Source organism: Platalea leucorodia (genome assembly GCF_965183815.1).
Source record: "Platalea leucorodia genome assembly, chromosome: 7".
In the NCBI taxonomy this organism is placed as follows: domain Eukaryota; kingdom Metazoa; phylum Chordata; class Aves; order Pelecaniformes; family Threskiornithidae; genus Platalea; species Platalea leucorodia.
Window position 1 is genome coordinate 44,541,234 of NC_138829.1, and position 26,169 is coordinate 44,567,402.

The window sequence follows — 26,169 nt, forward strand, 5'->3', positions numbered from 1 at the left end:
GGCCGCCACCGCGCCTGCGCGCCCCGCCCCGCCCCGCCCAGCCCCGCCCAGCCGAGCGGGCGGAGCGGGCCAGGCGCGGCGGCCGAGCGCCGAGCAGCCGATTGAGCGGCGGGGCGGGGGTTTAAAGGCTCGGGAGCGGCGGCGGCGGCGGCTGGGCAGGTGCGGGGCGAGCGGGGGGACGGGGCCGCCGCCTTCTGTGGGGGGCCGTGGTGTCCTGGGGGGGGGGGGCGGCGCGGCGCGGCTGCCGCGGGGCGTAGAGGCGCGGCACGGGTCGGTTTTGGGGGTCCCCGGGAGGGAAGCGTCCCTCGGGCGCCGCAGCGGGGCGGGGGTCGGCCCACGCGTGGGGTCTGGCGCCCCGTGGGCCTGCGAGCCGGGGCGGCCGGGGCCGCTGGCGGCGATGTGGGGAGCGCCGGCCGCCCCCGGGAAAGCTGCCTGGGGCGGCTCGGGGGAGCTGCCGGGTCTGGTGGCGGCACCCCTAAAAAGTTCCCGGGGGCGTCGGGGAGGGAGCGTGGGCGCCGGCCGCATCTCCGCCCGGCGGGGCCCGACGTGCAGGAGCCCCCGTCCCGGCCGGGAGGGCCCGTGCCCGCCGGGCGGGGGGTGCCCCCATGGGCACCCGGGGACCGCGTCGGGGTCCCCCCTCGGCATCCCCGCCCCCGGCCAGGGCTGTGCTTCGGGCAGCGCCGGGCGGGACCCCGCGGGCAGGGGCAGGGGCAGCCCCCGCCGCTGTCGGCGCGGCCCGTCCCCGGCCGCGGGGCGGGAGGGGGTGCCGCCCCGCGGGGCGCAAGCGGCGGGCAGGGGCTGGAAAAGGTGGGGGGGGCCTTGGGGACGGGGACGTGCCAACCTCCTGGTGGTCTTTTATCGTGCGTGGCAGTGCCTCTCCCTGCCGGGGATGGGGGGTCCGGAGGAGGCGGGGGGGAGGGCAGGAGGGAGCACCGAGAGGGGGGCAGAGGCGCAGAAGGGAGGTGGTCAGGGCTGTCGGTGCCCCCCGGCTCTTTCCCGGAGCCCGTGCGGGACTTGCACAGCCACAGTCACGCTCTGGTCTTTACTGCACTTAACCACTAACCCCCATTTTACAGGCGGGAGGCAGAGGCGCGGGACCTGCCTGGATGCAGCCTGTTGCAGAAGAAGGCTCAAACCTGCGTTCAGTCCCGCAGGCCCAGTGGTGCTGGGCCGCGCAGGCTGCGCTCCGGCTCTGCCTCCCGCTCAGCCGGGGAGAGTCACCCCGCGCCCAGGCTGCCTGGCCATCCCCTCCTGCTGCGCGCTGCTCCCCTGAGCTGGGCCTGGCCCTCGGCACACCTTGCGGTGCAAAGATCGGCAGCGGTGCACGGGGAGACAGCTGCGCGCCTCCCTGCTGAGCCTTTGAGGGTGCGCAGGGTGGGTGAGGAGGGCGTTTCGTGGCCTCTCGCAGGTCTCCCGAGTGCAAACACAGCTCCGCCAAGCTGCCCCTCCTTCCTCCTGTCCAGTTACCTCCACACAATGGACGCAGTGTGTGCCTGCAGCTTCCTCTGCAAGAATTACAGTTGCATGGGCAGGCACTTTATCCTTTCTGATCTCTCCCCTTCTCCCCCCTTCCCCCTGAGGGTTTGTTTTCCAGCAGGCTGAGTTCAAAAAGGGCACGAGATACTGCTGGCAAACAGTCTGGCGCTAAACAAACCTTTTTAGTCAGAATCACATGGATTAGACCCAACTTTCCATTCACATGCAGTGCTACCTGTGAGCTCCTCTGAATTTCACAGTGGCCGAGCTGCTAGTCTAAGTACCAGGGCGGGTGAGATAGCACCTGAAGCCTGTGACAGAGGTCTGGAGCGTAGCTTGCTGCGGGTAGGTGTGTGCCGCCGGTGACTCTAGGGGCATATCCAGTGCAGACTGCTGGAGCTGCTCTCCTTCAAGGAGAAGCTCTGGCTCTGCCAGACAGCAATCTGAGAACCGGCTGCCTAGGACACTGCCAAAGACACCTTGTCTTCAGCCAGAGGTGAAGCTTGATGCACGAAGTCCTTGGGCTACTCTGAACAGCATAGCTTGATAGTGCGGTTCTGTCCCTGAGTGAGAAGCTTTTTGGCAGATGCTTCCTCTTCATCCCTTGCCCCCAGCCTCCTTCCCACTTGCTGTCTGTCCTGTCCCCCTTTCTGTTCATCTCCCTCCTGCAGTGAGCGAGTTTGGAGGACAGTTTGAGTAGCATCACGCTGCCTTTTTATGGTAAATATGCTGCAAGGGAGTGCTGTAGGAGGGGTGGCTTCTCAGAGCAGCAGCAAGCCCATGAGACTGGCCAAGACTTAAATTGCCTTGGCTTATGGTGCCCACGGTGCAGGGGGGGTAGGAGGTGAAAGGCTGGGTTGAGGGTCTAGTTTCTCTTTCGACTGTACCCGGAAAGATCTCTGAGCAGCTTCTTTCTTAGCACTTACTGTCAGCCTGGGTGCCAAGGGCTCGTGCTTACTGGAAATCCACTGGCTGTAACTGAGGCCAAACAGTTCCTCTGCTCTGATGATGAGGGGTGCAGGCTCAGCACTAATGGTAGGAAAAGAAGCAAACCAAAAAAAGCAAACACTCTGCCAGCCCGTCAGTGGGTACAGCGCTGAAGTCGGGCTTGCTTGGCTGCCAGTGTCTCGCTCTTTGCTCAGATCTGCGAGACCACACCATTTCTAGGGACCCTGATCGCAGGCGGAGCACTGCCGTGGGTCTGAGACAGCTCATCCTAAGTAAGCCTTGCTCAAAACACGCCTTGCAGGGTGCTGGGGTAGGTGAGGACGTGTTCGTACAGTGCCTGCCAGCATTAGAGCTGGAGAGCGGGATGCGGGAGAATAGACTCAAGTATATCAATGCTTGGCTGTGTCTTGGGAGGTTGGTAGTTGTGGGGGAAGTGGATATTCTCTCCAGCCATGTTTTCCTGTTGTCCTTCCATCTTTCCGGCTGTGGTTGGAAGGGATCTGTCCTGGTGGGGGATGAGATGGCCTTTCTGGCCCTGTCTCCTTGGCGCATCCCTTCCTGCCCTGCTCAGCTCCCACACTGTGGTGTGCCCGTCTATTTTCTTTGCTTCTGGATGAGCTCAGCCAATACTTTGGGATAGCTAGGGATAAATTGTGACTCGCTCCAAATAACCTGTAGACAGAGGCATGTCCAGGGAGTATTTTAGTCCCTGACACATGAGCCCTGCCTAGAATGGAAGGCCTGATTCACTCACAGTATCTCACTGGAGGCCAGTACCTTTCAGGAGAGCTCCAAATCTCTGTCCAAATGAGGAGACAAGGGCAATGAAGCACACCAGGCTCCGAGCATGGCATTGCTGGTGGTGGCAGCTTGCACCTCTGATCTCTGACGGCCCTCCTGGAGCCTGGAAAGGCAACAGCTGGCAGGGGATGTTGGTGGTGGTGTCCTTGAGTTCCTGAAGTGTTGCTGACAGGTCTATTGCTTGAAGCGGTAGTCTGAGGGGAAGGGAAACCCAGGTCAAACAAGCTTAAGGGGCCTTTTAATGCGTGTTTTGACTTGGAGGCATTTTGTTGCTGTTGTCTGTCAGGGTGCCCCTGCCCTTCTAAGCTTAGCTGAGACTTGGCATCTCAGGAGAGAGACTCTTCTTGGCTTCCCAGGAGGAACAACACGTCTGGCAATGCGTGCAGAGCCCTGCTGTGAGATTGTGACTGCCTCCTGCCTCCAGATGCCTTTTCCAGAAAGCCATTTAGAGCCCCAGGCTTTACTTGGATAAGTCCCTTCCCTGATTCATTAGTAATGTGCAGCCTCTCCTGGTAATATCCCAAATCTGACTGTGCTACAGGCTGAGAGGGAGAGGCCCTATCTTTTAATAACCATGTGATGCAGTTGGAAAAAACTTCTGGACATGCAGTTCCCTGGTGGCCTGAGTTGATGGAAACACTCCAAGGGAGAGATGCAGCTGGGCCCTGAGGGAGAGGGTGCTGCAACTGCTTTTGGGTGAGGGGGGCAACTGCTCGTGGTTTCTGATCTGCCTTTCCCCCAGCCTCGCCCAAGCTCCCCTGCCCCCACCTGGAGAAGGCAGCAGGAGATCGGTCCCACCACGCTGCAGGTCTTGCAGGTCCCATGCGCGGCGCTGTGTAAATAACTGCTGGTGGCTGGGTTGCAGCCGCTGGACGTGGGCTCCACCCTGGAGATGAGGCTCCTGCCACGTGTGCGCGGGAGGTCTGCTTTCCCGGTGAGGCTGGTGGCCGTGCTGTGGCAGATCCCACTGGGCAGCGCTGCCGTGTGTGGCAGGCACACGCCTGGCTCTCCCCACTCAGTATTGGCTCTGCTGAAGGTGCCTTTGCTTTTCCAGCTATTGAAACTACTTGGTCGCGTTGCCAGCACCTTCTGCTTCCTATCCCAGGTGGATGCCAGGGGCTTGGCTCTTACCTGCTTAACTGCTCCCTGGAAAGGCAGGGCTCTACTAGCACCAGAGGGAGGGTTGTGACTGCAAAAGGGACGTGTGCCGGGCAGATTTGGTACCCTGATTCATATCCTGTTCTCCCTGCTCCAGAAGTATCCGTCGTCAAGGTTCCCCCCTTAGACCCCTTCGGTGTGAGGTGGGAGCTGACAGACGAGGACAAGCAGAGTGGGGATGATGGCGGGGGTAGATGTCTGTTCACTGACGCGTGCCGTAGTGTCCATACGTGTCCTCTCTCACTGACTGCCACCTTGCAGCCAGATACTGAGGCAGACTTGCAAAGCAGAAGTAGTGTCAGGCTTTGTTGCTGGAGGAGGGTTTTGCTGAGCAGTTGTGGTGCTGTACTTCTTTGCTGGAGTAGCTGGGTTTCACTGTTCAGGTAGCAGCTGTTGTAAATTATTTCTTATTTCCAGGCCTTGTTGGGATTGATGTTGCCTCCCGTGTTTCATATTGGGCTGTGCCAGGCTGACCTGGGTTTTGCTGTGGCCAGAGGGGTGCAACGGGGCTGCTGCCCAGCACACTGCACACTTACTTCTCTGTTTGGGGTTTTAAAACAGGCAGGACAGACCAGAAAGATGATTTTGGTAGGTTTTACCTGCTTTGAAGGTCCTGTTCCTCCTGTATCTCGGAGCAGTGATGTGTGGTTAGAGGGGCTGTAAATCAAAAACTCCTGATATCTCTCTGATTCCTTTGCTCCAACTTATTTGTGTGGCTCTGTGCTTCTGGTTTGGGCTTTCTCCTGATAAGGAGGTGATAATCCCTGTAGCCCCCTGCGAGAAGGGCTCCTCCATTCCAGCCTGTAGTTGTGGGTCGTGGGTGCCCAGCTCCATGGGAGCTGGAGGAAAGGGGTGCGCTGGTAAGATCCCAGCAGAGGAGGAGGAGGAGGAGGATCTCCTCTTCCTCTGAGGAGGAGTGACATGTGCAGGCTGCTCTGCTCTCTGTAGTGCAAGTTGCGTGGTGTTTTTTGCCTGCCTTCTCTCTCCCTGTTGTGCATCTATCTGGATAGACTCTCTTGACTCCCCTCCTGGGACCGGCCAGGGTATGTCGCAGGGGCTCGGGTTACTGGACATGATAGTTAATCCCCTCCTTGCCTCACAAGCTGAACACTTGCTGTTGCTATCATGTTTGGGAGGGGGCCAGGGAACTTGCATCCCTCCCCCAGCTCCTCATCCTGCTGAAGAGTCAGTGTGAGGACTCACGTGTGTTGCGATGGAGCACGCCGGCTGTGGCTTTGCCGGCGCTTCTGGGGACGCGTGTACAGTCCTCCTTGCGTGGGTGGGGAATGTGCTATAGGACAGTGCAGTGATCTGAGACGAGGAACATGCAGCATGCAGATATTCTCCCATGGGCTGTCTGGGTAGCCTTGGGTGACATTGAGCTGTGCTTTGTAACTGGCTGGAGGAAAGGGACAGGACCAAGGTGTTGGGTGCTGCTGATCTATGGCACTCTTGGCTGTGCAGGGGCCTGTCCCCAGAGCTCTCTTATGCAGTAGCTCTTCATGTGATTGTTTGCCTTTTGGGTTTCAGGTGGCAGCAAGCTCCAAAACCCTCAAGTACAGCTGAGATGTGTTATCTGCCCTTCAAGTTGAGAATCCCTGGTTAAAGGGTGGTCCTCACGGCCACCACCAGGCCCTGCCGTCTTCTCCAGCTGTTCCCAGGTACCCCCGCAACATTGGCAGCCTCCAAAGGTTAGTTATCTTGCTTGTTAAGTAGATGGTTTACATGTGCTTGCTCCCTTCCTGTCTTAGCGCTTCTGTACCCAAATTGGTAAACTGGGGATAACTGCATGGCAGAAGGTCTTGGCTCTGTGGGTTTCCTCTCTACTGGGCAGGTGGGTATTTGGGACCTGTGGGGAGGTTCTGGAGACAACACTGGCACTTGTAAGCCCCCGTGGCCCAGTTCTCTGGAGGGAAAGACCAGATTCCCCGCATGAATCCTTAGAACAAAGTGTGGTACCATCTCCATGGCTGTTTCAGTTGAACTTCCCTTGAACATGCACGTCTGGATCCTTCTCGCCAAACACTACTATGGTCTATTGCTTGTTTCTAGTGTAGTGGGCAGTAGGTGACTGGGACCTGGGCTGAGGAGCTGGAACAAGCTCCCTGGGCCAGGGGAAATGGGAAGACGCCCTTCTGAAGGCTGGGAGCTTGTGCTGGCGTTGTTCTCCTCTAGCTGCTGCTTTTCCCTCTGTCCCTTACACCAAGTGTTTCTGTGGGGCCACTGTTTACAGTGGCCACCGCTCTCTCCTCTACCCCTCATTAGTGCAGGGCTTGGCATGCCAGCAGGAGGGAGCCTCAGCGTGTCTGCGCCTTGATCGGATTTGTCAAGGCTCCTTCCCTTTTCTTCCTGTTCATTGAGGGCTGAAACAAAGCAAACAGAAGAGAGGAATTCCAAAGAATAGGAGCTAGGGAAGAGAGGGACGCTGGAGTGACAGGCTGCCCCTGCACACAAGCACCCCCCCCCCGCCTCGGTCTGGTGGGGCAGAGCATTTCGGGAGGTGAGGCCCTTCCCCAGCACTCCTGTTCCCAGCTACGCCACCAGCTGCCTTGCTCCCCGTGCTGTGGGGCCGTGGTGTGCTGCAGCCCAGAGAGCTCCTGCCCCCACTGCTTCGGTACTTTCCCTGGTGAGGCTGTCCCCGCTGCATGCTGAAGTGCCAGCAGCGAGGAGCGGAGGCTCAGGCTTGCTGCCTCCTCTCTGCACAGGCATGTGGGCCTGAACACAGCTTGAGGGAAATAGGCCATTATTTGAACTGCTTTGTTTGTCATAGGCTGCAGTAAAAGGTTTCCCTCTTTACCTGTGCCAGGAAAGTTTCCCCTGCCAGGCAGCCCCAAACGAGCCCAGCGCAGAGCCGAATGTCCTGCCTGGGTGCCAGGGCAGCAAGGCACCGTCCCCTCCCCTGGAGCCAGATAAGCGCTTGAACAAGGGCCTTCTGTGCAGACAGGTCTGTGAAGTGGAGACAAACGTGGTCTGGCGCTCGTATTGTTTCCCAGGAGGCGGGGGACTCGGGAGGGGAGTCACGGCCGGCCAGGCGAGGCTGCCGCAGGTAAAGCTTCGTCTGGTCTGATGGAGCCCCTCGCTCCCTCCTCTGCCATCCCCAGGCCATCGCGCAGGTTCCCCTTCATCCTGCCCTCAGCCGCGCTGTGGATTGGATCAGAGAGGCAACAGGATGCTCCGCAGCCCTGGCATAAAGCACTTGAGGTGAAATACATCCCTGCCAGTGACCCCCCCGCCTTGCATTTAAGCCACAAGGAACAGCCTTTAAGCCACAGCCTCTGTTTCCTTTCCTTCTTCCTCCTTGTTCTCCGCCTTCTGGCAATCTCTGCACTCTGTGGTTTAATTAGAGAGTGGAGTAAAGTGCTTAGACTCCAAAATGTGCAGATTAGGGGGTTACTAATCCTCTTCCTCAACGGGTGCTCACATCCTGCCCAGTCTGTTACCGAGCTTCTGTCCCCAGAGTGGAAACTCAGCCAAACTCGAGACCTCTGCCTCTCCTCTTCCTTGCTGCGCAGAGGAGGAAGGGCGAGGGGCGACAGGAGAGCCGTGGGGGAGGAGGGAAGTGAGCTGTGGGCTTCCGAAATTCTCAAGGTGGGTTCGTAGTTAGCACTGGCTGTCTTTGCTTCTCGTGCCCTGGCTGGTTTTGGTGCTCCAGGAGCAATAAAGCAAGGGTCTGGTGTTTTGGGTTTGGGTTTTTTTTGAGTGCTGTCTTCCTGTTCTGACAAAAAAAACCATTTCTGTCAGAGGAAGCAAATGCTTCCCTGTATGTGTGTGTGCATGTGTGTTTATATGCTGGGTGATTCAGTTTAGATCTTGTGCCTTCCCTGTGCATACACACCTCTCCCCATGTTCCCCGCTGTCTCTTCTGCACTCTTATTCCCAGCGTACGCCCAAGTGAGCTGTGCTGCAGCATCGCTGAAAGTGCAGGGCTCCCCGCTGAGAGCAGGAGGCTGGTGCCTGGCAGTGCTGCGTGAGGCTGGTCGTATCCTCATCTGTGGAGGCTGAGGTCCCTTGATAGGACGTATTCTGTCAGTGTGAAGGGGAAGGCAGAGTATTTGCTATTCCAGATGGAGGCACCAGCAGGGAAGAGGGAGTAGGGAGGACGAGTGTGGTAGGAAGGCTAAGACTCTGCCTGGAGGTAGGAGGGAGACTTGATGCTGATGGTCACAGGATGGGCTGAGCTCTTATGCTTCTGTCCCACTCCTGGTGCAGGCTGGGCGCTGCACAGAGGCTGCTGTGGATTGCAGAAGACATGAGCTTTTGTCCTGAGCCGCTCATCTGCTGCTTGGTTGAGTCGAGGTATGCTGTTTCTTCCCTCTGTCCTTTGGTGTGCGAGTTCAGGGTTTAGCTCAGCAGTGTGAGAAGCCACCGGGATGGGAACACAAGGAGCAGCAGGAAGGGGAGGAGTGCTGGGAATGGTCAGTAAGGAGTTCGGGTGTTGGGAGCATTCTCCTTTCCACCACTTGGCTTTGGGAACTGCCTCCCCTCTGGCACCCACTTCCCCTCCTTTTTTTTGCCCCCATCAGTCGCTACCTCATTTCCAGTTTGCAAAATGCCCCACATGCCTTTTTGCAGATAAGTTTGCAGTCTCTTAGCCTAGCCGGCAGCTCTTCCTCCACAGTGTTGTCAGAGCCTATTTGTGATGTGTAAGCCTCTCTGTAGCTCAGGTATCACTTCAGGTCTCACAAAATGCCCAGGGCACCCTGAGTGGATGGCACTATTGCTGCTTGGGTTTTTAGAGCCTGCCCTGAGCCATCCTGGTTTGCTATTTATAGTGCAGTTGTTCCATTCCTCTGTGGACGAGCTCTGCTTTCAGCCTTGCTTGGGCACTGAGGGCACCAGTGCCAGGAATAGCTCTGGGCAAGGAAGACACGGGAGTGGCTGCTTGAGCACAGCTCCCAGTTTGGGCCAGTCCCTGGTAGAAGAGGCACCAGGCAGCATCCGTGAGCTCTGGCTCTCAGTGAGTGTCAGCCTCCTGCAGCACAGCTGCTTTTCATGCAGGGGAAGTGAAGGGATTGCCTTTCTTCGTCAGGTGCCCCGTGTGTGTGCCTGGCTCCCCTGTGCTGATGAGGCTGCCGGAATAGAGGTCGGCACTGCGAGGGATGGCGTCTGGAAGAGTTGCTCCAGTGCCAGGTACCAGCGGGAGTAGTGAGGGACCTTGGTGTGATGTGCCTGCACTGTGGAGCGCAATTTGCTTGGGAAGCCCTGCTCCTAGCATGTCCTTCAAGCAGTGGCTGTGACCTCTTGGTTGTGTATCCTGAACTGCTGCCCACTAGGGCAAGTGGATGCCTTTTCGGTGGGGCACCTGCTATCCCTTGCACAGGGCCCTGCTCTCCTCCCCCCAGGAGAGTGCTTGCTGGCCTCGAGGGAGCTCCAGCTGAGGTCTAGAAGGAGCCTGCAGCACAGAAAACACCAACGCTCTCCTCAGCTCTGCTGCTTGGGCAGAACTGCTTCGGCCCTTTGGCTCGTGATGCTCGCAGCTTGTCTGGAGAGCAGAGCTGAACAAATAATTAATTGCTTGATTTAGTGCCCAAAATGAAAAGCTGGAGGAAAAGAACGCAACACAGCCGAGTTTGAGAGACCCTTTATCTTTTCTTTTAAATGTAACGTGGCTCAATTTCAAACAAAACAATGCAAAATGAGACTTTTTTTTCTGGGAAAACAAAGCATTTTGTTCTTGTCCAAAACTTGTCGTGAAGTAGCAAATAGCTCTGAGCTGTCTGGAAACTGCAGTTTTCAATCAATAACTATTCAGCTGAAAACACTTAGCCAGCTCTGCCGGTGACAATGCACGGCAGGCACCTGGGGGCCTGGCTCAGATCCGTGCCCCTGGCACCTTCCCAGAGGTGGCGGGGAGGATGGTGCTGTGCCTCTTGTGGACTTTTCCAGGCAGAGTGCCGGTCTGGGGTTGTTGGAGTCCCTTTGCCTCCTTTTTTGCTGTAATTAACCTGATTAATTTTGTATGAGATGGTGCGGACTCCACAAGCTTGTTAGGTCTGGTCAGATGCGCTGGGATATGGTCTCCCTTGTCCCACCAGGGAGCAGCTGCTGGTGCAGGTTGTTGAAGGGTTTCAAGGGAGCAGGGAGATTTGGGGTGGGAAGGAATCTCCTGCCAGTCCCTACCCATGGGCACTGCTAGCTGGAAACTTAAGATATCAGTAGTTCACAGGGTGAAATTCCCACCCCTTTGCTGTATGGGGCGTGACGCCTGCTGGGTGCCCCAGCTGTGCTGATGGCAGAGCTGGAGCTGGCAGAGGGCTTGCTGCAGACTGGCTTGGACAGAAGCGGGAGCTCCCGGCTGCTGACCCTGCTCAGCTCTGACCCTGCTCAGCTCTGACCCCAGGAACCACCGTCTGCCTCTAGCCCGCGGCAGTGGAAGTATCAAGAAATGGCAGGGGTGAACAGGTATTGATGCCCGGAGCACGTCCGGAGAGCGGGACATGGTGAACCTAATGGATTCAGAGCTGGCCATTAGCTGCAGCGCAGATGTCAGCAAAAATGCAGATATTAGAAACCTAATCCCGGCAGAGGGAAGGGAGCTGGAGATCAGCCCAAATGCTGTTCCTCTTCTGTTTCAAGAAGCAAGTGGGGTCCTCCTGCCCCTTGTAGTGCTCCTGCACAGAGCCCAGGCTTGGTCCCTCCTGTGCCTAGCTGTGCTGGTCAGGGGGGCACGTGGAAGAGATTTGATCCAGGACCCTGTAGCCTCTGTGTTACGGTCAGATCAGCTGTCCTGCATCAGGCTTATGCTCCATCAGGCCCAGAAGGCGGCCAGTCAGTGTTGATACTTCACCTGCTGAGTATCCTCCTGGCATCAAACAACTTGTAGTCCAGGGAGGAAAAGCTGGAAGCAGTGTGAACAGGTATCTCCTCCGTGAGCATGTTGGGGGTCTCAGCAGCACATTGGCAGGGTCTCACAGGGGGAGGAGGCGCTGGGTGTCACCTCCAGGTGCCAGGTTGGAGGGGGGATGGTGTACCCCACCGGGCTGTGCAGGAAGCGGGCTCGGTGGGAAAACCGTGGCCAGCATGGACATGCGGTGTGCTCCCTTGCCCTGAGCCTGGCACTGTGGGCCCAGGGCTGGCTGAGCGCTGGGGGAAGGTGGCCTGCTCCAGAGCCATGCTGGAGGGTTGGACAACCCTTGGGTGAGGGGCTGCCTGCTGGCAGGGAGTGACTTGGTCCCTGAGAGGTGATCCTTACTTCTCGCCTGGTGTGAAACCCAGCCGGTGGTGTTGGCATGTCTGGGTGGGTGTCCTGGGCAGTGTGTCCGGTGTGCTGCAGCTCTGCTCACACACAAGCTTCCAGGGTCTATCCTGCTGGTCCCCTGATGCAACAAGGGACAAATGCAGCACGTGCAGAGGAGTGCAAGCCAGCACCCTGCTTTCTGCTGCCCCGGTGTCCCCACAGACGTGGTTGAAGGCTATTGCCAGCTGTATTCTTACAGCTTCTTCTTGGGCCCAACAGGAGTGAGAGCACTTAGGGACCGTGTTGCTAGCTGGGTGGCCCCCTCTTGCCTTGCCTGCGAGTTGTGGCAAAATGCAGCTGCCCAATTTATAAGCGCTGCGGGATGTCTGGTAGACTCCTACGCAACACTTGCACGCTCTGCCATGGCACCGGACTCCCCGCGTGTGCCCTGCACAGCCCTCTCTCCAGCTGGGGCTCTGCCGGGCAGCTGAATCCAGTGCCCGGTTGTGGACAGGGAGACTGGCTGCAGTGCTGCTCTGCAAAAGCGGACTGTGTCTAGCAGGGCCTTGTGATCGGAGTCCCTGCCAAGAGGGGTTGGTCCCTGATGCATTCCTGGGGTTTCAGACATGGAGAGGTAAGCAGCGAGGCGTGTTGCCGTGTCAGACCCAGCCTGAACTTGCTTGTTTCCTCTGGAAACAAGGAAACAGTCTGGTGACGAAAGTCTCTGCTTCAGCCAAGCTTGGAGCTTCCACTAACACCCTTCAGAGACTGTTAGCTGCTCTTCCCCAAGTGCTATGCTGCTGTCAGAGAAGAGAAAATGGCTTTTCAGTGTGACCTTTGCAGAATAAAAAGCTGAACTCTTAGAGCAGCAGAATTGTGTGTGGTGATAATCTTACGGGCCTGAGGAGAGCTTGATGTGCGAGAATGAGCCATAACTGAGGCACAGCTGGCTGCTGTCCCAGGAAGATCTTCACCTTTCTGGGATTCTCTCTGCAGCTTGGTGGTGTTGGGGGCAGTGGAAAGATGGGGACACTTTCTTCTTTTACAGCTCATGTGCTGGTATCCAACTCTGTGGCTGCTGCCTCATCCCACCTCTAGAATATGGTGGCTGTTTTGCCACAGGTTGCTCTTTCCAGGGAAATAAGAAGGTGAAATTCTCGCTTAAGTTTTGCTTATCATAAGAGTAGGGAGGGAGGGACGATGTGGTAATCCGGAGCATGGGGTTTTAATCCTGCTCTCCAGGCCGAATTCCATTCCGCCTCTGTAAATTCCTGCAGCTGCCCCGCTCTGTGCCGCCTGTGTGGTAGCCACCGGCTGGCGCAGCCCCCCCTCAAGCGGCAGCATCTCAGCCATGGGGAGCAGGGCAGGGAGGTGACCCCGAATTGTAAGGCACTTTGTCAGATGGGTGCTGCGGTACATGCTTCAAAGGTTACCTGCTGAATGAGGAACCAGCCTGTCCCCTCCCATCTCTTTGTAAGAGCAGGAGAGATGGTCCCCAGTTGCCTCTCTTCAAAGTGCGGTGCCTTTTCTCAGTTGCCAGTCTTGCTGCGCAGCTCTCACCGTGGCTGTCGGGCCCTTTCTCACCTCCTGCAAGCCCGGGAAGTTGCCGTGTTGTGCTCCTGCTAAGGCAGTCTAAGCAAGTCAGCTAAACTGTTGCTCTCCCAGCACCAAAAATGAGACCTGGGAGAAGGATTTGCAGTTTCTGTCGCCTACGGCTAGGTAAGACACGCCTACAGCATGGCTCCACAAAATCACTCCTCTCCTGGCTGCCCTGCAGCTCTTTAGTGGGAACAGCCAGGCCACCTCTTCACTTGTAATGTCTGGGGGGGGAGAGTAGGGGGGCAGGAAGCCTGGGGCTGTCCCTGTGCCCCTCAGGGCTGCTGTCCTGTGGGCTGCAGACAGTCTTGCTGTGCCTCAGCATCCCCTCTGCAAGTGCACATTAGCTCTAGGAGAGACAACAGGCTAAGATGCCCACCCTGCCATGGGCCTTGCTGCCAGCTGCGGTGCTGTGGGAAAACAGGGCTGCTCCCCTCTGTGCTTGCAGGACTGGGGAAAACACGCTGATGTGGTGGGAAAGCTCCTACCGCCAGCTCTCCCTAAACATTAACTGCTCACCTGATAGTCACCGAGCCAGGGAGAGCGAAGGCCAGTGGGGCTGAGCCACGTTCCTACAAAAAGAGGGGATTTTGGAGGAGCAGGGTGTCAGCACATGGGCAGCTCGGGGGGAGAGCCTGGGGCAAGCAAGGTGGGTGCACTGTCCTGGGAGCAAAGGCTGCTTGTGCACGGAGGGGTGGCTGGCGGGCAGCCAGCCTTGGGCTCCTGCCCACGCCTCAGAGGTTGGTGTGAGCGTGCACCCGGTGTTTGTGCAGCTGCCCGGCTCTGCTGGCTTGATGCTCCCTGTCCCCTGGCTATCGCCCTGTTGGCACTGGAGGCAGGGGTGTCCAGGCACGAGGCAAGACCAGGGTCCTGCCTGCCCCTTCCCCAGTGTCTGCCGTCAGCCTCTCCCAGCGAGAGAGGGGACCCGGGTGCCTCTTTCTGTCCTGTTTGCCATGTGCCTGATCCCTTTGGAAGCAGGAGCTGCCCTGCTCCCAGGGAGAATGTGGGGGAGGGAGGATAACCTGCTGCGAACAGCACTTCTGCCCTCGCGCTGGGTCGGAAACCTGCAGTATTGGGAAACCTCTCATCTTACTGCTGGCTGCGCTTGTCTGGCGCGAGCAAGGAGACCGAGGAGGGAGGGCGGAGAGGCCGAGCGCCGTGGCTGCAGGGACGGGTAGAGCCAGGACGCTTGCATGCCATGACACGGCTGCGGGTACCCACTGTGCCCCTTGCCTGGGAGCCCCTTCGAGCCTTGCCCTCCACTTGCTGTGCCGTTAGCATTTCACGGAGGAGGAGAGACGGTGTAGCTGCCTTCCTGCTTGCCATCTCCTCCCCACCACCGTAAACATCCTAAAATGCCTCCGTCTTGCCTGTGCTCCCCAGCAGCCTACCTGCTCCTGCCCTGGCTGGTGAGGACCTGGGTGGGTCTCACTGCACTGGGCCTGGTGCTGGGCCCTCGCTTGCGGGAGCGAGCCCAGGTAGGGAGGCCAGGAAAAGCGTGCGGAGAGGCGGCGGTGGTCAGCCGGAGCAGGAGGCGGTTTCCTCCCCCAGAGCAGCGCTGTTGGCAGGGGGCTGCGGGAGGTCTGGGCTTCCCCCAGGAGCACGGGTAAGCCCTGCGCGGCCGATGCCTCCGATGCATCAGCTGGAGCACTTGTTACATGATTTGGGACAGGTTTGGGACTTGTACCATGGTTTGGGACAGGACAGTCCCGGGGGCTGGGCTCCACGTGCCCCTGGGCCAGGCGGGGGAGCAAAGGGAGGGCTCCTGCTCTGGGGAGCCGCTGTGGAGGGGCGACTGCCTGTTGTAACGTGGCTCTGCAAGGGCAAGCAAGAGCTGCCTGAGCGGGAGGCAAATGCGTCTCCCGGGGCAGCGATTTCAGTGCTGCCTGGGTGGAGACGCAGCCTGCCCCTGCCCTGGGGCTGGAGGGCTGGCTTTGCAGGCGCTGCTCTGCCTTTGCCAGGCAGGCCGGGGCTTGCTGCCGCAGCTCGCCCGTGGGTTATGGGGTGGGGGGCAATTTACGTTTCATCTAAATTGCTATGCAGGCAGTTTGCATCCTAATCCCTGCTGCCGGTGGCGGCCTCCTCCCACCACACCCTGCCTTCTCCAGGCACCCTCCCGAGGCTCCCTCCAAGGCCGAGGCAGGCGGGAGGGCAGGGGCTCCTGGCCCGGCCCGGGCTGCAGCCTGCCGCCTCTCCCCGGCCCCGGGGCCCGGCGCGGGGGACCCGCAGGTAGCGCCCGTCCCCGCACAGGCCGCGTTCCCAGCCCCGGCCTCCCGCTCCTCCTGCTGCCATCCTGCTCGCTCCCCGTGCGCGGGCGGGTCTGGGGGACGCTGCGCGTTTTGGGGAGCCCCGCTCTCCTGGGCTGGTGGGGCTGGAGCAAGCCTGGGCAGGCGGGGGGCAGCTCTTCTCTCCTTTTCAAACCTACAGTGGCGTTTGCAGCGAGTGCCCCGACGGCAGCTGGTGTCTCTGCTCTCCGGGTAGCGAGGGCTGCACCCCGTCCTTGCCGTTCTTGCACCCCGGGCTGGCCGTGCAGCCCCTCTCTGCCAGCCAAGGGAAGGTGGGGTGGGCTCTGCTGCCTTCCAGAGCCCCCCCGAGTATCTCCGTGTGGACAAGTGCTCCTGCACCTGCCCCGGGAGAGGAGGAGGCAGGTGCTGGGTAGGGGGTAACTAACGCCGATGCTTCCCTTATCTCAGCAGAAGAGGGATATTTGAGGCCTGGGAGCGGGAAGGGGGCTGGAGGGAGGGCGGATTCCTCCTGACTTACTTCGGGCAGCTCCGTGCCCCTGGCGCTGGGGGCTCTTGAGTAGAAAGTGAATTTAATCTCTTGTTTTGTTTGTTCTTTCCTCCTCCGAGAGGGGGGCGGGCGCGGGGCCTGCGGGGGGAGCTCGGGCTGGGAGCGGGGGAAGTGTCAGGTCGGGGAGGGAGGAGGGAAGGGAGGCCGGGAGCGGCGGCCCCGGGGGGAGCGCGGCGGCGGGCTGCCGGCCGGCCGGGAGGCGCCCGGAGCGGCGGACGGCAGGTAAGGAGCTCGCCTCCCGCCGGGAGAGGAGGGGGAGAGGGGACGGCTACGGGGGGGGGGGGGGGGGATATGGATGGATGGATGGAGTCCCTGGGTGCCTCCGGGAGGGTCTCTGGCAACTGGCCTGCTGCCGGTCCCATCCCGTGCCCCGAAATTGCCGTCCCGGTAGCGTGCTGATGTGCGGGCTGGGGACAGGGTGCGTTCCCTGCGGTGAGCCCCCCGGAGGGGCCGCGGGGGCAAGCGGGCGCAGGAGGGGTGCTGCTGTGGGCCACCACCTTCTCCCTCCTTTGTTCGCGCTAAAGCCCCTTTCCCGTCCCTCGGCTTCCCAGGCTGCTCCCTCATCTTGCCTCCTGCCCGTTTCTTCTGTGAGCTCAACGCAAAGTTTGGGGGATGCCCAGGCCAGGAAGGAGGGGTGGAGATTGGCTTGTGGGACGCGGGACAGGCTGGCAGCAGCGTGCAGGGACCTCGCCAGGTCCAGCATGGCTCACGGCCGTGGCCGGGAGAAGGGGCACCGGGGCCTGGTGTGCTCCATGTGTCGGCTCCCTCTTCCCCACCATGCCAGCGCTTGGCCTGCTCTATAGAGCGGAGAAGCAGGGCAATGCCAGGCCCCACCTGCAGGGAGCTGTGATGCCGGCAGGACCCCTTCTCCGCCAGGAAAAGGGGTGCAGCCCTCGGGTGCCGTGCCTGCTGCCACGGGGGCTCGGCTGCATCCCCCAGCAGGCTGGGGCGGCCGTGCCCCAGCCCTTGCAGAGCCTGAGCCTGTTGCTGCGTATCCCTTGCTCCTGGCGAGCTTGCCATCCACCCTCAGCAGGCAATTCCTGCAGTGGGTAGGCATTTGCACCCTGGCCCCGTGGGCTGCTGAGGGTGGTGTCCTCCCGGGCTGCCTCTTTCAGCCCCCAGGCTGGCGGCCCCATGGGCATCTGCACATCAATGGCCTCCAGCAGGGTGTGTGCGAGGGGGAGCGGACCCTAATCCGGCCCATTCATCCCTACAGCAGCTTTTGTTGAGCCTCCAGATGTTGCACTGAGGGCCGGGGCTCAGTCTCGAGCTGCAGCAGGCAGGCAGGCAGGGGTGCGGAGCGAGGCCAGCCTGCCGGGGAGAGGTTGGTGTTCCCTTGCTTTCTGGGTTCCTTGTCTGCCCTGGACACTTGGCGCTTTGGGATCTTGGGGCAGGCCTCTCTGGAGACGGGCTTTCTGTCCCCGTGTTGGGCCCGGGCGCAGGAGCAAGGCGGGGAGCGTGGTGCTCTGCGCGGTGGGGAGCGTCTCGCCGCCGCCAAGGAATGAAAGCAGCGCAGCACGCGTGGCTGGAGCCGCCGTGGCGGGGCGAGGGGGGTCCCCCGGCGTGCCCCGTTGAGCCAGCAGTGCCGGGAAGCGAGTTTCACTGAAGCGTTTGGGATTTTTCCACCAAACTTTGTCGGGGCAGGTAGCTGTGAGCAGAGGGGGAGGCGTTTGGCCCACGGCAGACCTCGGCATGGGGCGCTGCGGGAATTCCCCCGAGCCCGTTGGCAGGAGGGCTGGGAAGGAGCCAGCATGCCCAGCCGGGCTCCTCGCCTGGCTCCGCGTGGGCTGCGCTCCCACCCAGCCTGGCCCTGTCCTTGAGGCCTCCTCTCAAGAGCAGTCCTGGCCCCTTCGGCCTCTGGAGGCAGTGGGGGAGGGTCCTGCGCTTCTTCTCAAGGGCAGGCTCCATTAACCGCCCCGTGACCGGCCACCCGGCTCGGGCAGGACCTCTCCAGCACAGCCTCTCTCCTCCCCTGGCAGCCCTTCGTTCTTTCCCCTTGCCTGTGGGATGGCGAGGAGCAAGGAACAGAGGTAGAGTGAAATCACTTGGAGGACTCCTTCCCTTCTCCCATGTTTGAGGTCCCCCCTGAGAGCCGTGCGGCCACAGCAGGGTGGTGGGGCAGGCGTGAGGGGGGCCCAGATGCCCCAGCGTGGGCAGGAGGGTGCCAGCTGGGAGAGGCTGTCGCTGGAGCGGTGAAGGGCGTCTGTCTCGCCGCTGTGGTCGCCCAGGCAGTGTACTGGAGGGAGCAGGAGAGGGGGGACATCCTGCTGGGGGACGTCAGAGCACCTGGGTGTGGGCTGCAGGGCTGCTGGTGACACCGCTCTCTGCTCCCCTGCCCCTCGCAGGCTCTAGGATGCCGGGGCCAGCCGGGCTCGGGCTGCCCACCTGATCCTCGCCACCCCTGTCCCACCGGCACACCATGTTGCGTTCCTGGCGCGTGAAGCTGAAGCTGCTGCTCGCCACGGTGACCCTGGCCATCCTCCTCTCCTGGCTCTACCTCTTTGTGGGCAGCCTTGAATGTGAGTGGGTCCTCCTCCTCGGATCAAGGGATGGTCCCCAACAGAGGGTGGGCAGGGGAGGCCGAGGCCTTGGGGTGGTTGCTCTGCGGCCGTGCAAGTCGCTGCAGGTGTATCTGAGCACTGCATTTCCAGGGGCATCCCTGGGGATCAGGGGAGCAGAGCTGTGATGTTGGCTGAGCACACGTGGGATGTGCCAGGACCTCTCAGCTGGGGCTCTGCCCCCACCCCGCCCCATCCACACGCGGTCCCTCCCGGCCGAGCTCTGCCTTGCAGTGCCCATCTCATGCCCTGTGTCTCCTCCGCAGACGGCCGCTTCCTCCTGCTGCCGCCCTGCCTGGGTGAGCAGCCGAGCCGGGACGTGGAGCGGGAGGCGCTGGCCTCACGGGTGCGCAGGGTGGAGGAGGAGAACCAGCAGCTCCGTCTGCAGCTCAGCCAGGTGCAGGCGGAGGGCAGCGATGGCAGCCCGCAGTGGGGGGCCTCTGCCGAGGATGGCGAACCCCCCAGGGGTGCAGAGAGGAGCAACCGCACGGCCTGCCCCAAGCAGCGGACGGTGCACAAGTGTGAGGTGGGTGCTGGCACCGGCACGGTGGATAGGGGATGTCGGATGGGAGGCTGGGACCCTGGCTGAGCATGGATGTATGCGCAGCCTGCCTGGCACTGCTCGCCGTGTGCTCTGGCCATGCTGGGGCCTCATCCTGGCTCTCTGTGGTGCTCCATGGGCCACAGCTGGTGGGTGAGGTTGTCTTGCTTCTCTGGAGAGGGAGGCCAGACAGGAGAAGTGGCAGCCAGACTCCTGGTCCCTCCTTCTAAGCCAGGGGACTCCCACCTCTCGCTGGGGCTCCTTCCCCAGGGGAAGGGCTGGGTTATGGAGTCTGTCCCCATAGCACGGCCCCAGGGAGGAGCTGACAGGCTGCCGCGAGGGGGGAAGTCCAGTCTCAAAAAGGCGCTGTTTGTCTCTGGGCAGCTCCTGCACGTTGCGATTGTGTGCGCCGGGCACAACGCGAGCCGGGATGTGGTCACCCTGGTGAAATCCATCCTCTTCCACAGGTAATGGGGAGGTGCTGTGCCAGAGGCCTGCTGGTTTGGGGTTCCCAGATGTGCTGCTGTAGGCTGCAGGGGGGGCAGTGCTGCGGGAGAGGGGCTCTAGGGCCTCTCTCTTCCCTCTGTGCCACTGCTTAGAGGGCGAGAGAGGGATTTATTTCCCCCAGATGGCTGATTTTTCTCTATCTGCCCCCTCAGCTGATGTCTGTCCCCTGGCAGGGGTGGGAGGGATGGGGACCATGTCCTCTTCCTCCTGCTGTTGTGCTGAGTGCTGCTGCGCTTGCCCTTGGCAGGAAAAACCCCCTCCACTTTCACTTCATCACGGACTCGGTGGCCCACCAGATCCTCCAGACGCTCTTCCAGTCCTGGATGGTGCCCTCCGTCCACGTCAGCTTCTACAACGCCGATGACTTGAAGGCAGGCACTTGCCCCCCCTTTGCCCTGTCCCAACCCAGTGCTCGGAGGGCGAGGGGAGCAGCAGAGAGGGGCATGCGGGAGGGGGTTTATTAACTCTTTTCCTGCTGGTCCCTCGCTCACCTGCTCCCCTTTCTGGACTTGTCGCTGGTCCAGCTGAGAAGGGGGGCACAGGGCTGGTGCTGGAGGGATGGGGAGGCCCCTTGGGGTAGCGCTGCCTCTGCGGTGGAGTTGGGTTCCCCACTGAGCACTGAAACGCTGGGGTTCAGGCGGGGGTTCTGGTGGCTGGAGGAAGAGCCAGGCCAGGGTGAGAGCAAAGGAGGAGATGCAGCGAGCGCCTGAAGGGCCTGGGGAGAGAGGTGTGTGGCTGCCCGTGGTGCAGCTGGAGGAGAAGCTCCAGGCTCGGCTGGCTCCACAGCTCTGTTGTGCCCCTCTGCACGGGGTGCCAGGCACAGAGCCGTCCTGCCCGGGCAGGGGAAGGGCATGGCCGTGCCCAGCCCTGAGGCCGTGTCGCCTTGCAGCCGGAGGTGTCGTGGATCCCCAACAAGCACTACTCTGGCATCTACGGGCTGATGAAGCTGACGCTTACCAAGGCACTGCCCTCCAACCTCTCCAAGGTCATTGTCTTGGACACTGACATCACCTTCGCCACTGACATTGCTGAGCTCTGGGCTGTCTTCGGGAAGTTTTCTGGTGAGGACAGGGTGCCCCTGGGACCCGCTGGGGCCCTGGCAGCGCCCTGGGTGCTGGGCTCAGAGTGGCAGTCCCTGTCTGCCACAGCACAAGCACAGTGGATTTGCTTGGGCCCTCTGAACCTACAGCAAGATGGGCTGCATCCATGTCCCTCTGTTTCCTCAGACAAGCAGGTGATTGGGCTGGTGGAGAACCAAAGCGACTGGTATTTGGGCAACCTGTGGAAGAACCACAAACCGTGGCCGGCCCTGGGACGTGGCTTCAACACGGGTGAGTGTGGGCTGCCGGGGTGCGCCCTGCAGCCTGATGATGCATCCAGCTGAGGCGGCACTTGGCACGGGGAGGCTGGGGAAGGCTGAGGTGAGGCAGGAGGGTCTGGTGGGAATGAGGGGGCTGCTACAGCGTTCCGGGGTCGTGTGGGTGGGCGCAGAAAAGTGCCATGTCCCAGGGGCCGAAGGCATGCAGGCTGCTGTCCTCCAGCTCTGTAATGGCTGGGTGCTGCCTCGGTGACCCAGTGCCCTCTTCCCCGGCACCCAGGGGTGATCCTGCTCCTGCTCGACCGCCTGCGTCGCCTGGGCTGGGAGCAGATGTGGCGGCTGACGGCGGAGCGGGAGCTCATGAGCATGCTCTCCACCTCGCTGGCCGATCAGGTAATGGTCCCTCCTCCGGGGTGGTCGGCCCTGCTGCATTCCCGTAGCACTGCTGGCACGGCGGGGCCATGCTGTCTTCCTCATCCTCCTGTGCACTCACCTTTCTCTCTCCTAGGACATCTTTAACGCGGTGATCAAGCAGGACCCAGCCTTGGTATACCAGCTCCCCTGCTTCTGGAACGTGCAGCTCTCTGATCACACCCGCTCAGAGCAGTGCTACACTGAGGTCTCGGATCTCAAGGTGGGTGCATTTGCTGCCTTTGAGACTGGGGAGGGCCTGAAGGACAGCGCATGCACTGGAGGTCCGTGGGTGTCAGCATGGGGTCTGGGGGCTTGGGGAGTGCTGGGTGCTGCTGACTTCCCCTCTGCGGGGTGACACACCGCTGCCCTCAGGTGATCCACTGGAACTCGCCCAAGAAGCTGCGGGTGAAGAACAAGCACGTTGAATTCTTCCGCAACCTCTACCTGACCTTCCTGGAGTACGATGGGAACCTGCTGCGCAGGGAGCTCTTCGGCTGTGCCAGTCTCCCCAGCCCACCCAGCGACCAGGTGAGGGTGATTGCGACTCTGCCCTCGACCCCAGAGCATGGGGTGAGCAGAGACCCCACGCGGCCGCCCCAGCTCTCCGTGGGGCTCCTGCTCTCCCTCACCTTCACGGCGTTGCAGCTGCAGCAGGCACTGGAGGAGCTGGATGAGGATGATCCCTGCTACGATTTCCGCCGGCAGCACCTCACGCAGCACCGTGTCCACCTGTTCTTCCTGCAGTACGAGTTCCTGGCCCTTCCCAACCCCACCGATGTCACCCTCGTGGCCCAGCTCTCCATGGACAGGTACTTGCTGGTGGGGCTGGTGGGAGGTCAGATCCCACCTCCACTTCTGTGGGGTGGCTCCGCAGCTTGGGAGCTACCAGGGATGTCGAAACACAGGGTTCCTCACCCTCACACCAGTGCTTTGCAGTGAGGAGCAACATCCCGAGCTGGGAGCAGCAATTCTGGCCGCTCTCCCCCAAACTGGGCTCGGCTGGCACACGGCTGACTGGCAGGCACACGGTTCTGGGTTTGGCCAAGCCACCACGGGGCAGGTCTCCTGCTCACGCAGTGCCCTCTGCTTCACAGGTTACAGATGTTGGAGGCCATCTGCAAACACTGGGCGGGCCCCATCAGCCTGGCACTGTACATGTCGGACGCGGAGGCTCAGCAGTTCCTGCGCTACGCCCAGGCCTCAGAGGTGCTGAGCGCCCGTCGCAATGTCGCCTACCACATCGTCTACAAGGAGGGGCAGTTCTACCCCATCAACCTCCTGCGTAACGTGGCATTGGCCAACACGCAGACGCCATACGTCTTTCTGACGGACATTGACTTCCTGCCTATGTATGGCCTCTACGATTACCTCAGGTAAGGCCTTCTCCAGATGGCTCTTGCTCAGCCTGCTGGGCTCCCCGAGCACTGGGGTTTGCAGGAAGCACCATGGGCAGCAGTTCTCAACATGCAGAAACTGTTTCCTTTGTGTTCAACCTTGGGATCCTGCCCTTGCTTTTGTCAGACACCAGGGGATAAGGAAGCAGCCATGGCTGTGAGGGCTGCCCCGTTTCTCCTGCCCCTCCATGGCACCCCTACAAAGTGTCTAAACCCATTGATACCCTTCTGGGCAGGCTGGAGGGGCCAAGGAAGGAGGCTGTGGCCACAGCTCACAGCCAGGGAGACCTCACACCTTTCCTACCATCATAGGAACTCCATCCAGCAGCTGGATCTGCCCCAGAGGAAGGCAGCTCTCATTGTGCCAGCGTTCGAGACCCTGCACTACCGTTTGATCTTCCCCAAATCCAAAGCAGAGCTGCTCTCCATGCTGGACATGGGCTCCCTCTACACCTTCAGGTAGGGACTGGAGTTGCCCTGCCATCCAGCAGGGCTGTCACACCCAGCAGAAGCCAGTTTTGTACCCTTGTGTCTCAGGGCTGTGGGGCAGCCAGGTTAGAGGACCCCGCTGTGTCCTCTGCCTGTCCTGGGGAGCTGCCAGTTTTGCCTGGTCTCTCATTTCCATCTCTCCCCACAGGTACCACGTGTGGCCAAAAGGCCATGCCCCAACTGACTACGCCAAGTGGCGGACGGCCACCGTGCCGTACCGCGTGGCGTGGCAGCCAGACTTCGAGCCTTACGTTGTAGTGAGGCGAGACTGCCCCAAGTACGACCAGAGGTTCGTGGGCTTCGGCTGGAACAAGGTGTCCCACATCATGGAGCTGGATGCGCAGGTGGGTGAGGGGCTGCTCCTGGCACCATGGAGGCGCTGGGTGTTGGGGGGTCTTGGCCGGGCAGTGACATGTTGGTGCCACCAAGCCGATGCTGACAGTAAGGGCTGTTGCTCTGCCCCCAGGAGTATGAGCTGCTGGTCCTGCCCAACGCCTTCATGATCCACATGCCCCATGCCCCCAGCTTCGACATCTCCAAGTTTCGCCTGAGCGCAGGGTACCGGGGCTGCCTCCAGACACTGCGGGAGGAGTTCCACCAGGACCTGTCACGGCGGTACGGGGCTGCTGCGCTCAAATACCTCACCGCCGAGAGGAGCCTGTGACGCCCGGGGACAGCGGGTGCGGGGTGCTAGCAGCACGCTGGAGAGGGGAAGGCGCAGGGCCTCCCTCCTGCCCCGGCCCACCGCCGCAGCCTGGCCCGAGGGCACCGCGCCAGCAGCACAGCCTCTCCAGCCCCAGCAAAGGGATGCCCGTAGATAAGATGGAAGATGCCAGCTGCGAGAACAGGCAGTGCCTGCAGGTCAAGCTGCTGTGGCACGGCCAAGGGTTTTTCCGGAGGAGCAGCCTTCCTGTGTTACAGGGGAACCTCCCCATGCCGGCGGCCAGGGGGACGGGTCTCCTCCCTCCCCTGTTTGAGCAGATGTGGATTCTCAGCCTTCATTAGCTCACCTCAGCCTGGGGCCTGGCTCCTAGAGAAGCCTGAGAGCTCTACCTTGCCCTCCTCTGCCTCTGCGTTGTGGTCCCAAGTCCCAATCCTCCGCACACCCCTCCGGGGCTTTGGTGAGTGGGAGACGAGGATGTAGAGCATCCTTTTGCATCCTTTGTGGAGCAGGCTCAGAGAAAGCCTCCCAGCACCCTGGGAGGTGAGGCCTGGGCGTACCAGGAGTTGTGGAGACATGGTTCAAGCCCAGACAGAGGCTGGCTGGTTAACAGGGCAAAATAATTTTTACTCCCCATCCCTATGGATGCAGTCTCCAGTGGGGCTGGCCAAGTACTGCTTCACCCAGAGCAGGAAGGGCTGTCTGCCTTCCCCAGCAGTGAGCGCCCAGAACGGGCCTGTGCCTCCCGGCTGGAAGCAGCCACGCCACTGACGGGCCCCGTCCCGGGTCTGGCAGTGCCCTGCAGGGCAGGGCTGCGAACCACACCTGGCAGCCACTGCGACAGGCAAAACAGCAGCTTCGTGGGCCAGCACGTGCTTGGAGAAGTTCCTGGCGGGGGACCACCCTGCTCCTCCCCAGCTCTTGGCAGTGCAGACATTGCCATCGACAATCAGGGACGTGCTTGACACTGGACATGACCATAGCTGAGCACTGTGGCGGGATCCCCGTGCCGGGAGCAGCTTGGCCAGGCACTGTTCCACCGCTATCACACACTGGAGCACAGAGGATGCATTGCTTTCCTCACGCTATTTAAATTATTTAATACTTTTATCATAAGAATTAAATGATTAGGGTGTCTCGGGGTTTGTTTTTTTTTTTTAATCCTTTCTTCCTCCTGGATGATTTCTGCTGGTGGCTCTGGAGGCTCTCCAGGCCGGTTGCTGCTGCAGTCTCTGCTGTTCTCTCCTTAGCGTTACTCTGGGCTGCAAGAGCCAGCTCTGTGCAGGTGTAGGATTTCCGTCCATGGTGGGAGCGGCTAGGAGGAGCCATACAAAGCGCGGGGTATGGAAAGGGCACAAGCGCCTCTTGCTTATTCTCTCTTTTTAATTTAATTTTTAAATTAAAGCTTTTTTATTCTTTTTCACATCCTTGTTGGAACTGCCTGGTTATTTTTTTTTTTTTCTGCTGCGAGCCTGCGCGTGTCCCCTGGAGGGAAGGCAGCGGGAAGAGAGCAATGCAGGGGTAGCCTGAGCCTTGGCTGGGGAAAAGCGTCGCTGGGCTTGCTCTGCCTGGCGCGTTTGAAGCCTTTTCCCTTTCTGGCTGGTACAGTGGGAGGGTGGGGGAGCAGGGAGCAACAGCAGGCAAAAGAAACGCCTGTGTCACCAAGCAGCAGCCTTGAAACAGCTGGTGGTCGCCGACTGCAGTGGGATCGAGCCCGCTGGGGCTGGCAGCCTGGGTGGCGGGGCAGCCTGCCTGCACAGCCAGCGCCCCTTAAATGGACCCTGGGCCTTCACGGCTTAGGCAGGTAGTGCGTTTAATCACACCCAAGTAGAAGAGATGTGGTTTCTTCTTCTGGTGGTGCTGTGGCTCGCCCCTGAGACCAGCGTGTCAAGCTGGCTGCTGCGCCGTGACCCGCAGGACCTTCCCCTCGCCCGCCGAGGACAGGCGCCCAGCTCTGGCCACAACGCAGGCAGCAGGACCCCCCCGCTGCATGGCCTTGGCTTTGCAAGACTGTTGGGAATAAAAACTGGCTCTTTGGCCATATGAGCCGTCAGCCTTGCAGCTGCGGGGGGAGGGAGGATCGGGGTGGTACGCCAGGAGCAACTTGTTGAGGCTTTATTTGGGAAAGGGCTGGAAAGACATTGCTGATCACCGTGAAGCCAGGCACAGCTCCACCCCACCAGTCCCTAGCACACAGCTTTAGTTTAATACAGCCAAAGCTCACCGATACCACTCTGCTTCCGCACTAAGCGACAACACAGGTTTAGCTCAGATCTAGACAGGAGCTTAGCCTGCTGTCTGCTAGAGACGTGGTGGCGGAGCAGTGCCGGGACGGAGC

General features: G+C 60.6%; 1 protein-coding gene across 3 annotated transcripts; it reads left to right on the forward strand.

The window, feature by feature from the left end:
- Positions 1 to 116: 116 nt before the first annotated feature.
- LARGE2 (LARGE xylosyl- and glucuronyltransferase 2) lies at positions 117 to 25,179 on the forward strand. 3 transcript variants are annotated; one of them, XM_082317197.1, is made up of 17 exons: positions 117 to 159; positions 1,077 to 1,374; positions 5,914 to 6,074; positions 18,295 to 18,468; positions 18,774 to 19,033; positions 19,433 to 19,515; positions 19,803 to 19,926; positions 20,445 to 20,616; positions 20,782 to 20,886; positions 21,154 to 21,266; positions 21,382 to 21,507; positions 21,660 to 21,815; positions 21,933 to 22,096; positions 22,382 to 22,660; positions 22,994 to 23,140; positions 23,319 to 23,514; positions 23,637 to 25,179. In XM_082317197.1, the coding sequence occupies exons 4-17, from the start codon at positions 18,369 to 18,371 to the stop codon at positions 23,832 to 23,834; spliced, it is 2,223 nt and encodes a 740-aa protein (XP_082173323.1). In that variant the 5' UTR covers positions 117 to 159; positions 1,077 to 1,374; positions 5,914 to 6,074; positions 18,295 to 18,368; the 3' UTR covers positions 23,835 to 25,179. The 3 variants fall into 3 exon arrangements, with proteins under 3 accessions (XP_082173323.1, XP_082173324.1, XP_082173325.1); XM_082317198.1 differs by having other exon boundaries at positions 1,077 to 1,365; XM_082317199.1 differs by lacking the exon at positions 1,077 to 1,374.
- Positions 25,180 to 26,169: the final 990 nt, after the last annotated feature.

Excerpts from the sequence above, each read along its gene's own strand:
- LARGE2 (XM_082317197.1), top strand. The coding sequence starts at position 18,369 with ATGTTGCGTTCCTGGCGCGTGAAGCTGAAGCTGCTGCTCGCCACGGTG. Across the intron at positions 19,927-20,444 it reads ACAACGCCGATGACTTGAAG|CCGGAGGTGTCGTGGATCCC; the intron begins GCAGGCACTTGC and ends GTCGCCTTGCAG. Across the intron at positions 20,887-21,153 it reads GGGACGTGGCTTCAACACGG|GGGTGATCCTGCTCCTGCTC; the intron begins GTGAGTGTGGGC and ends CCCGGCACCCAG.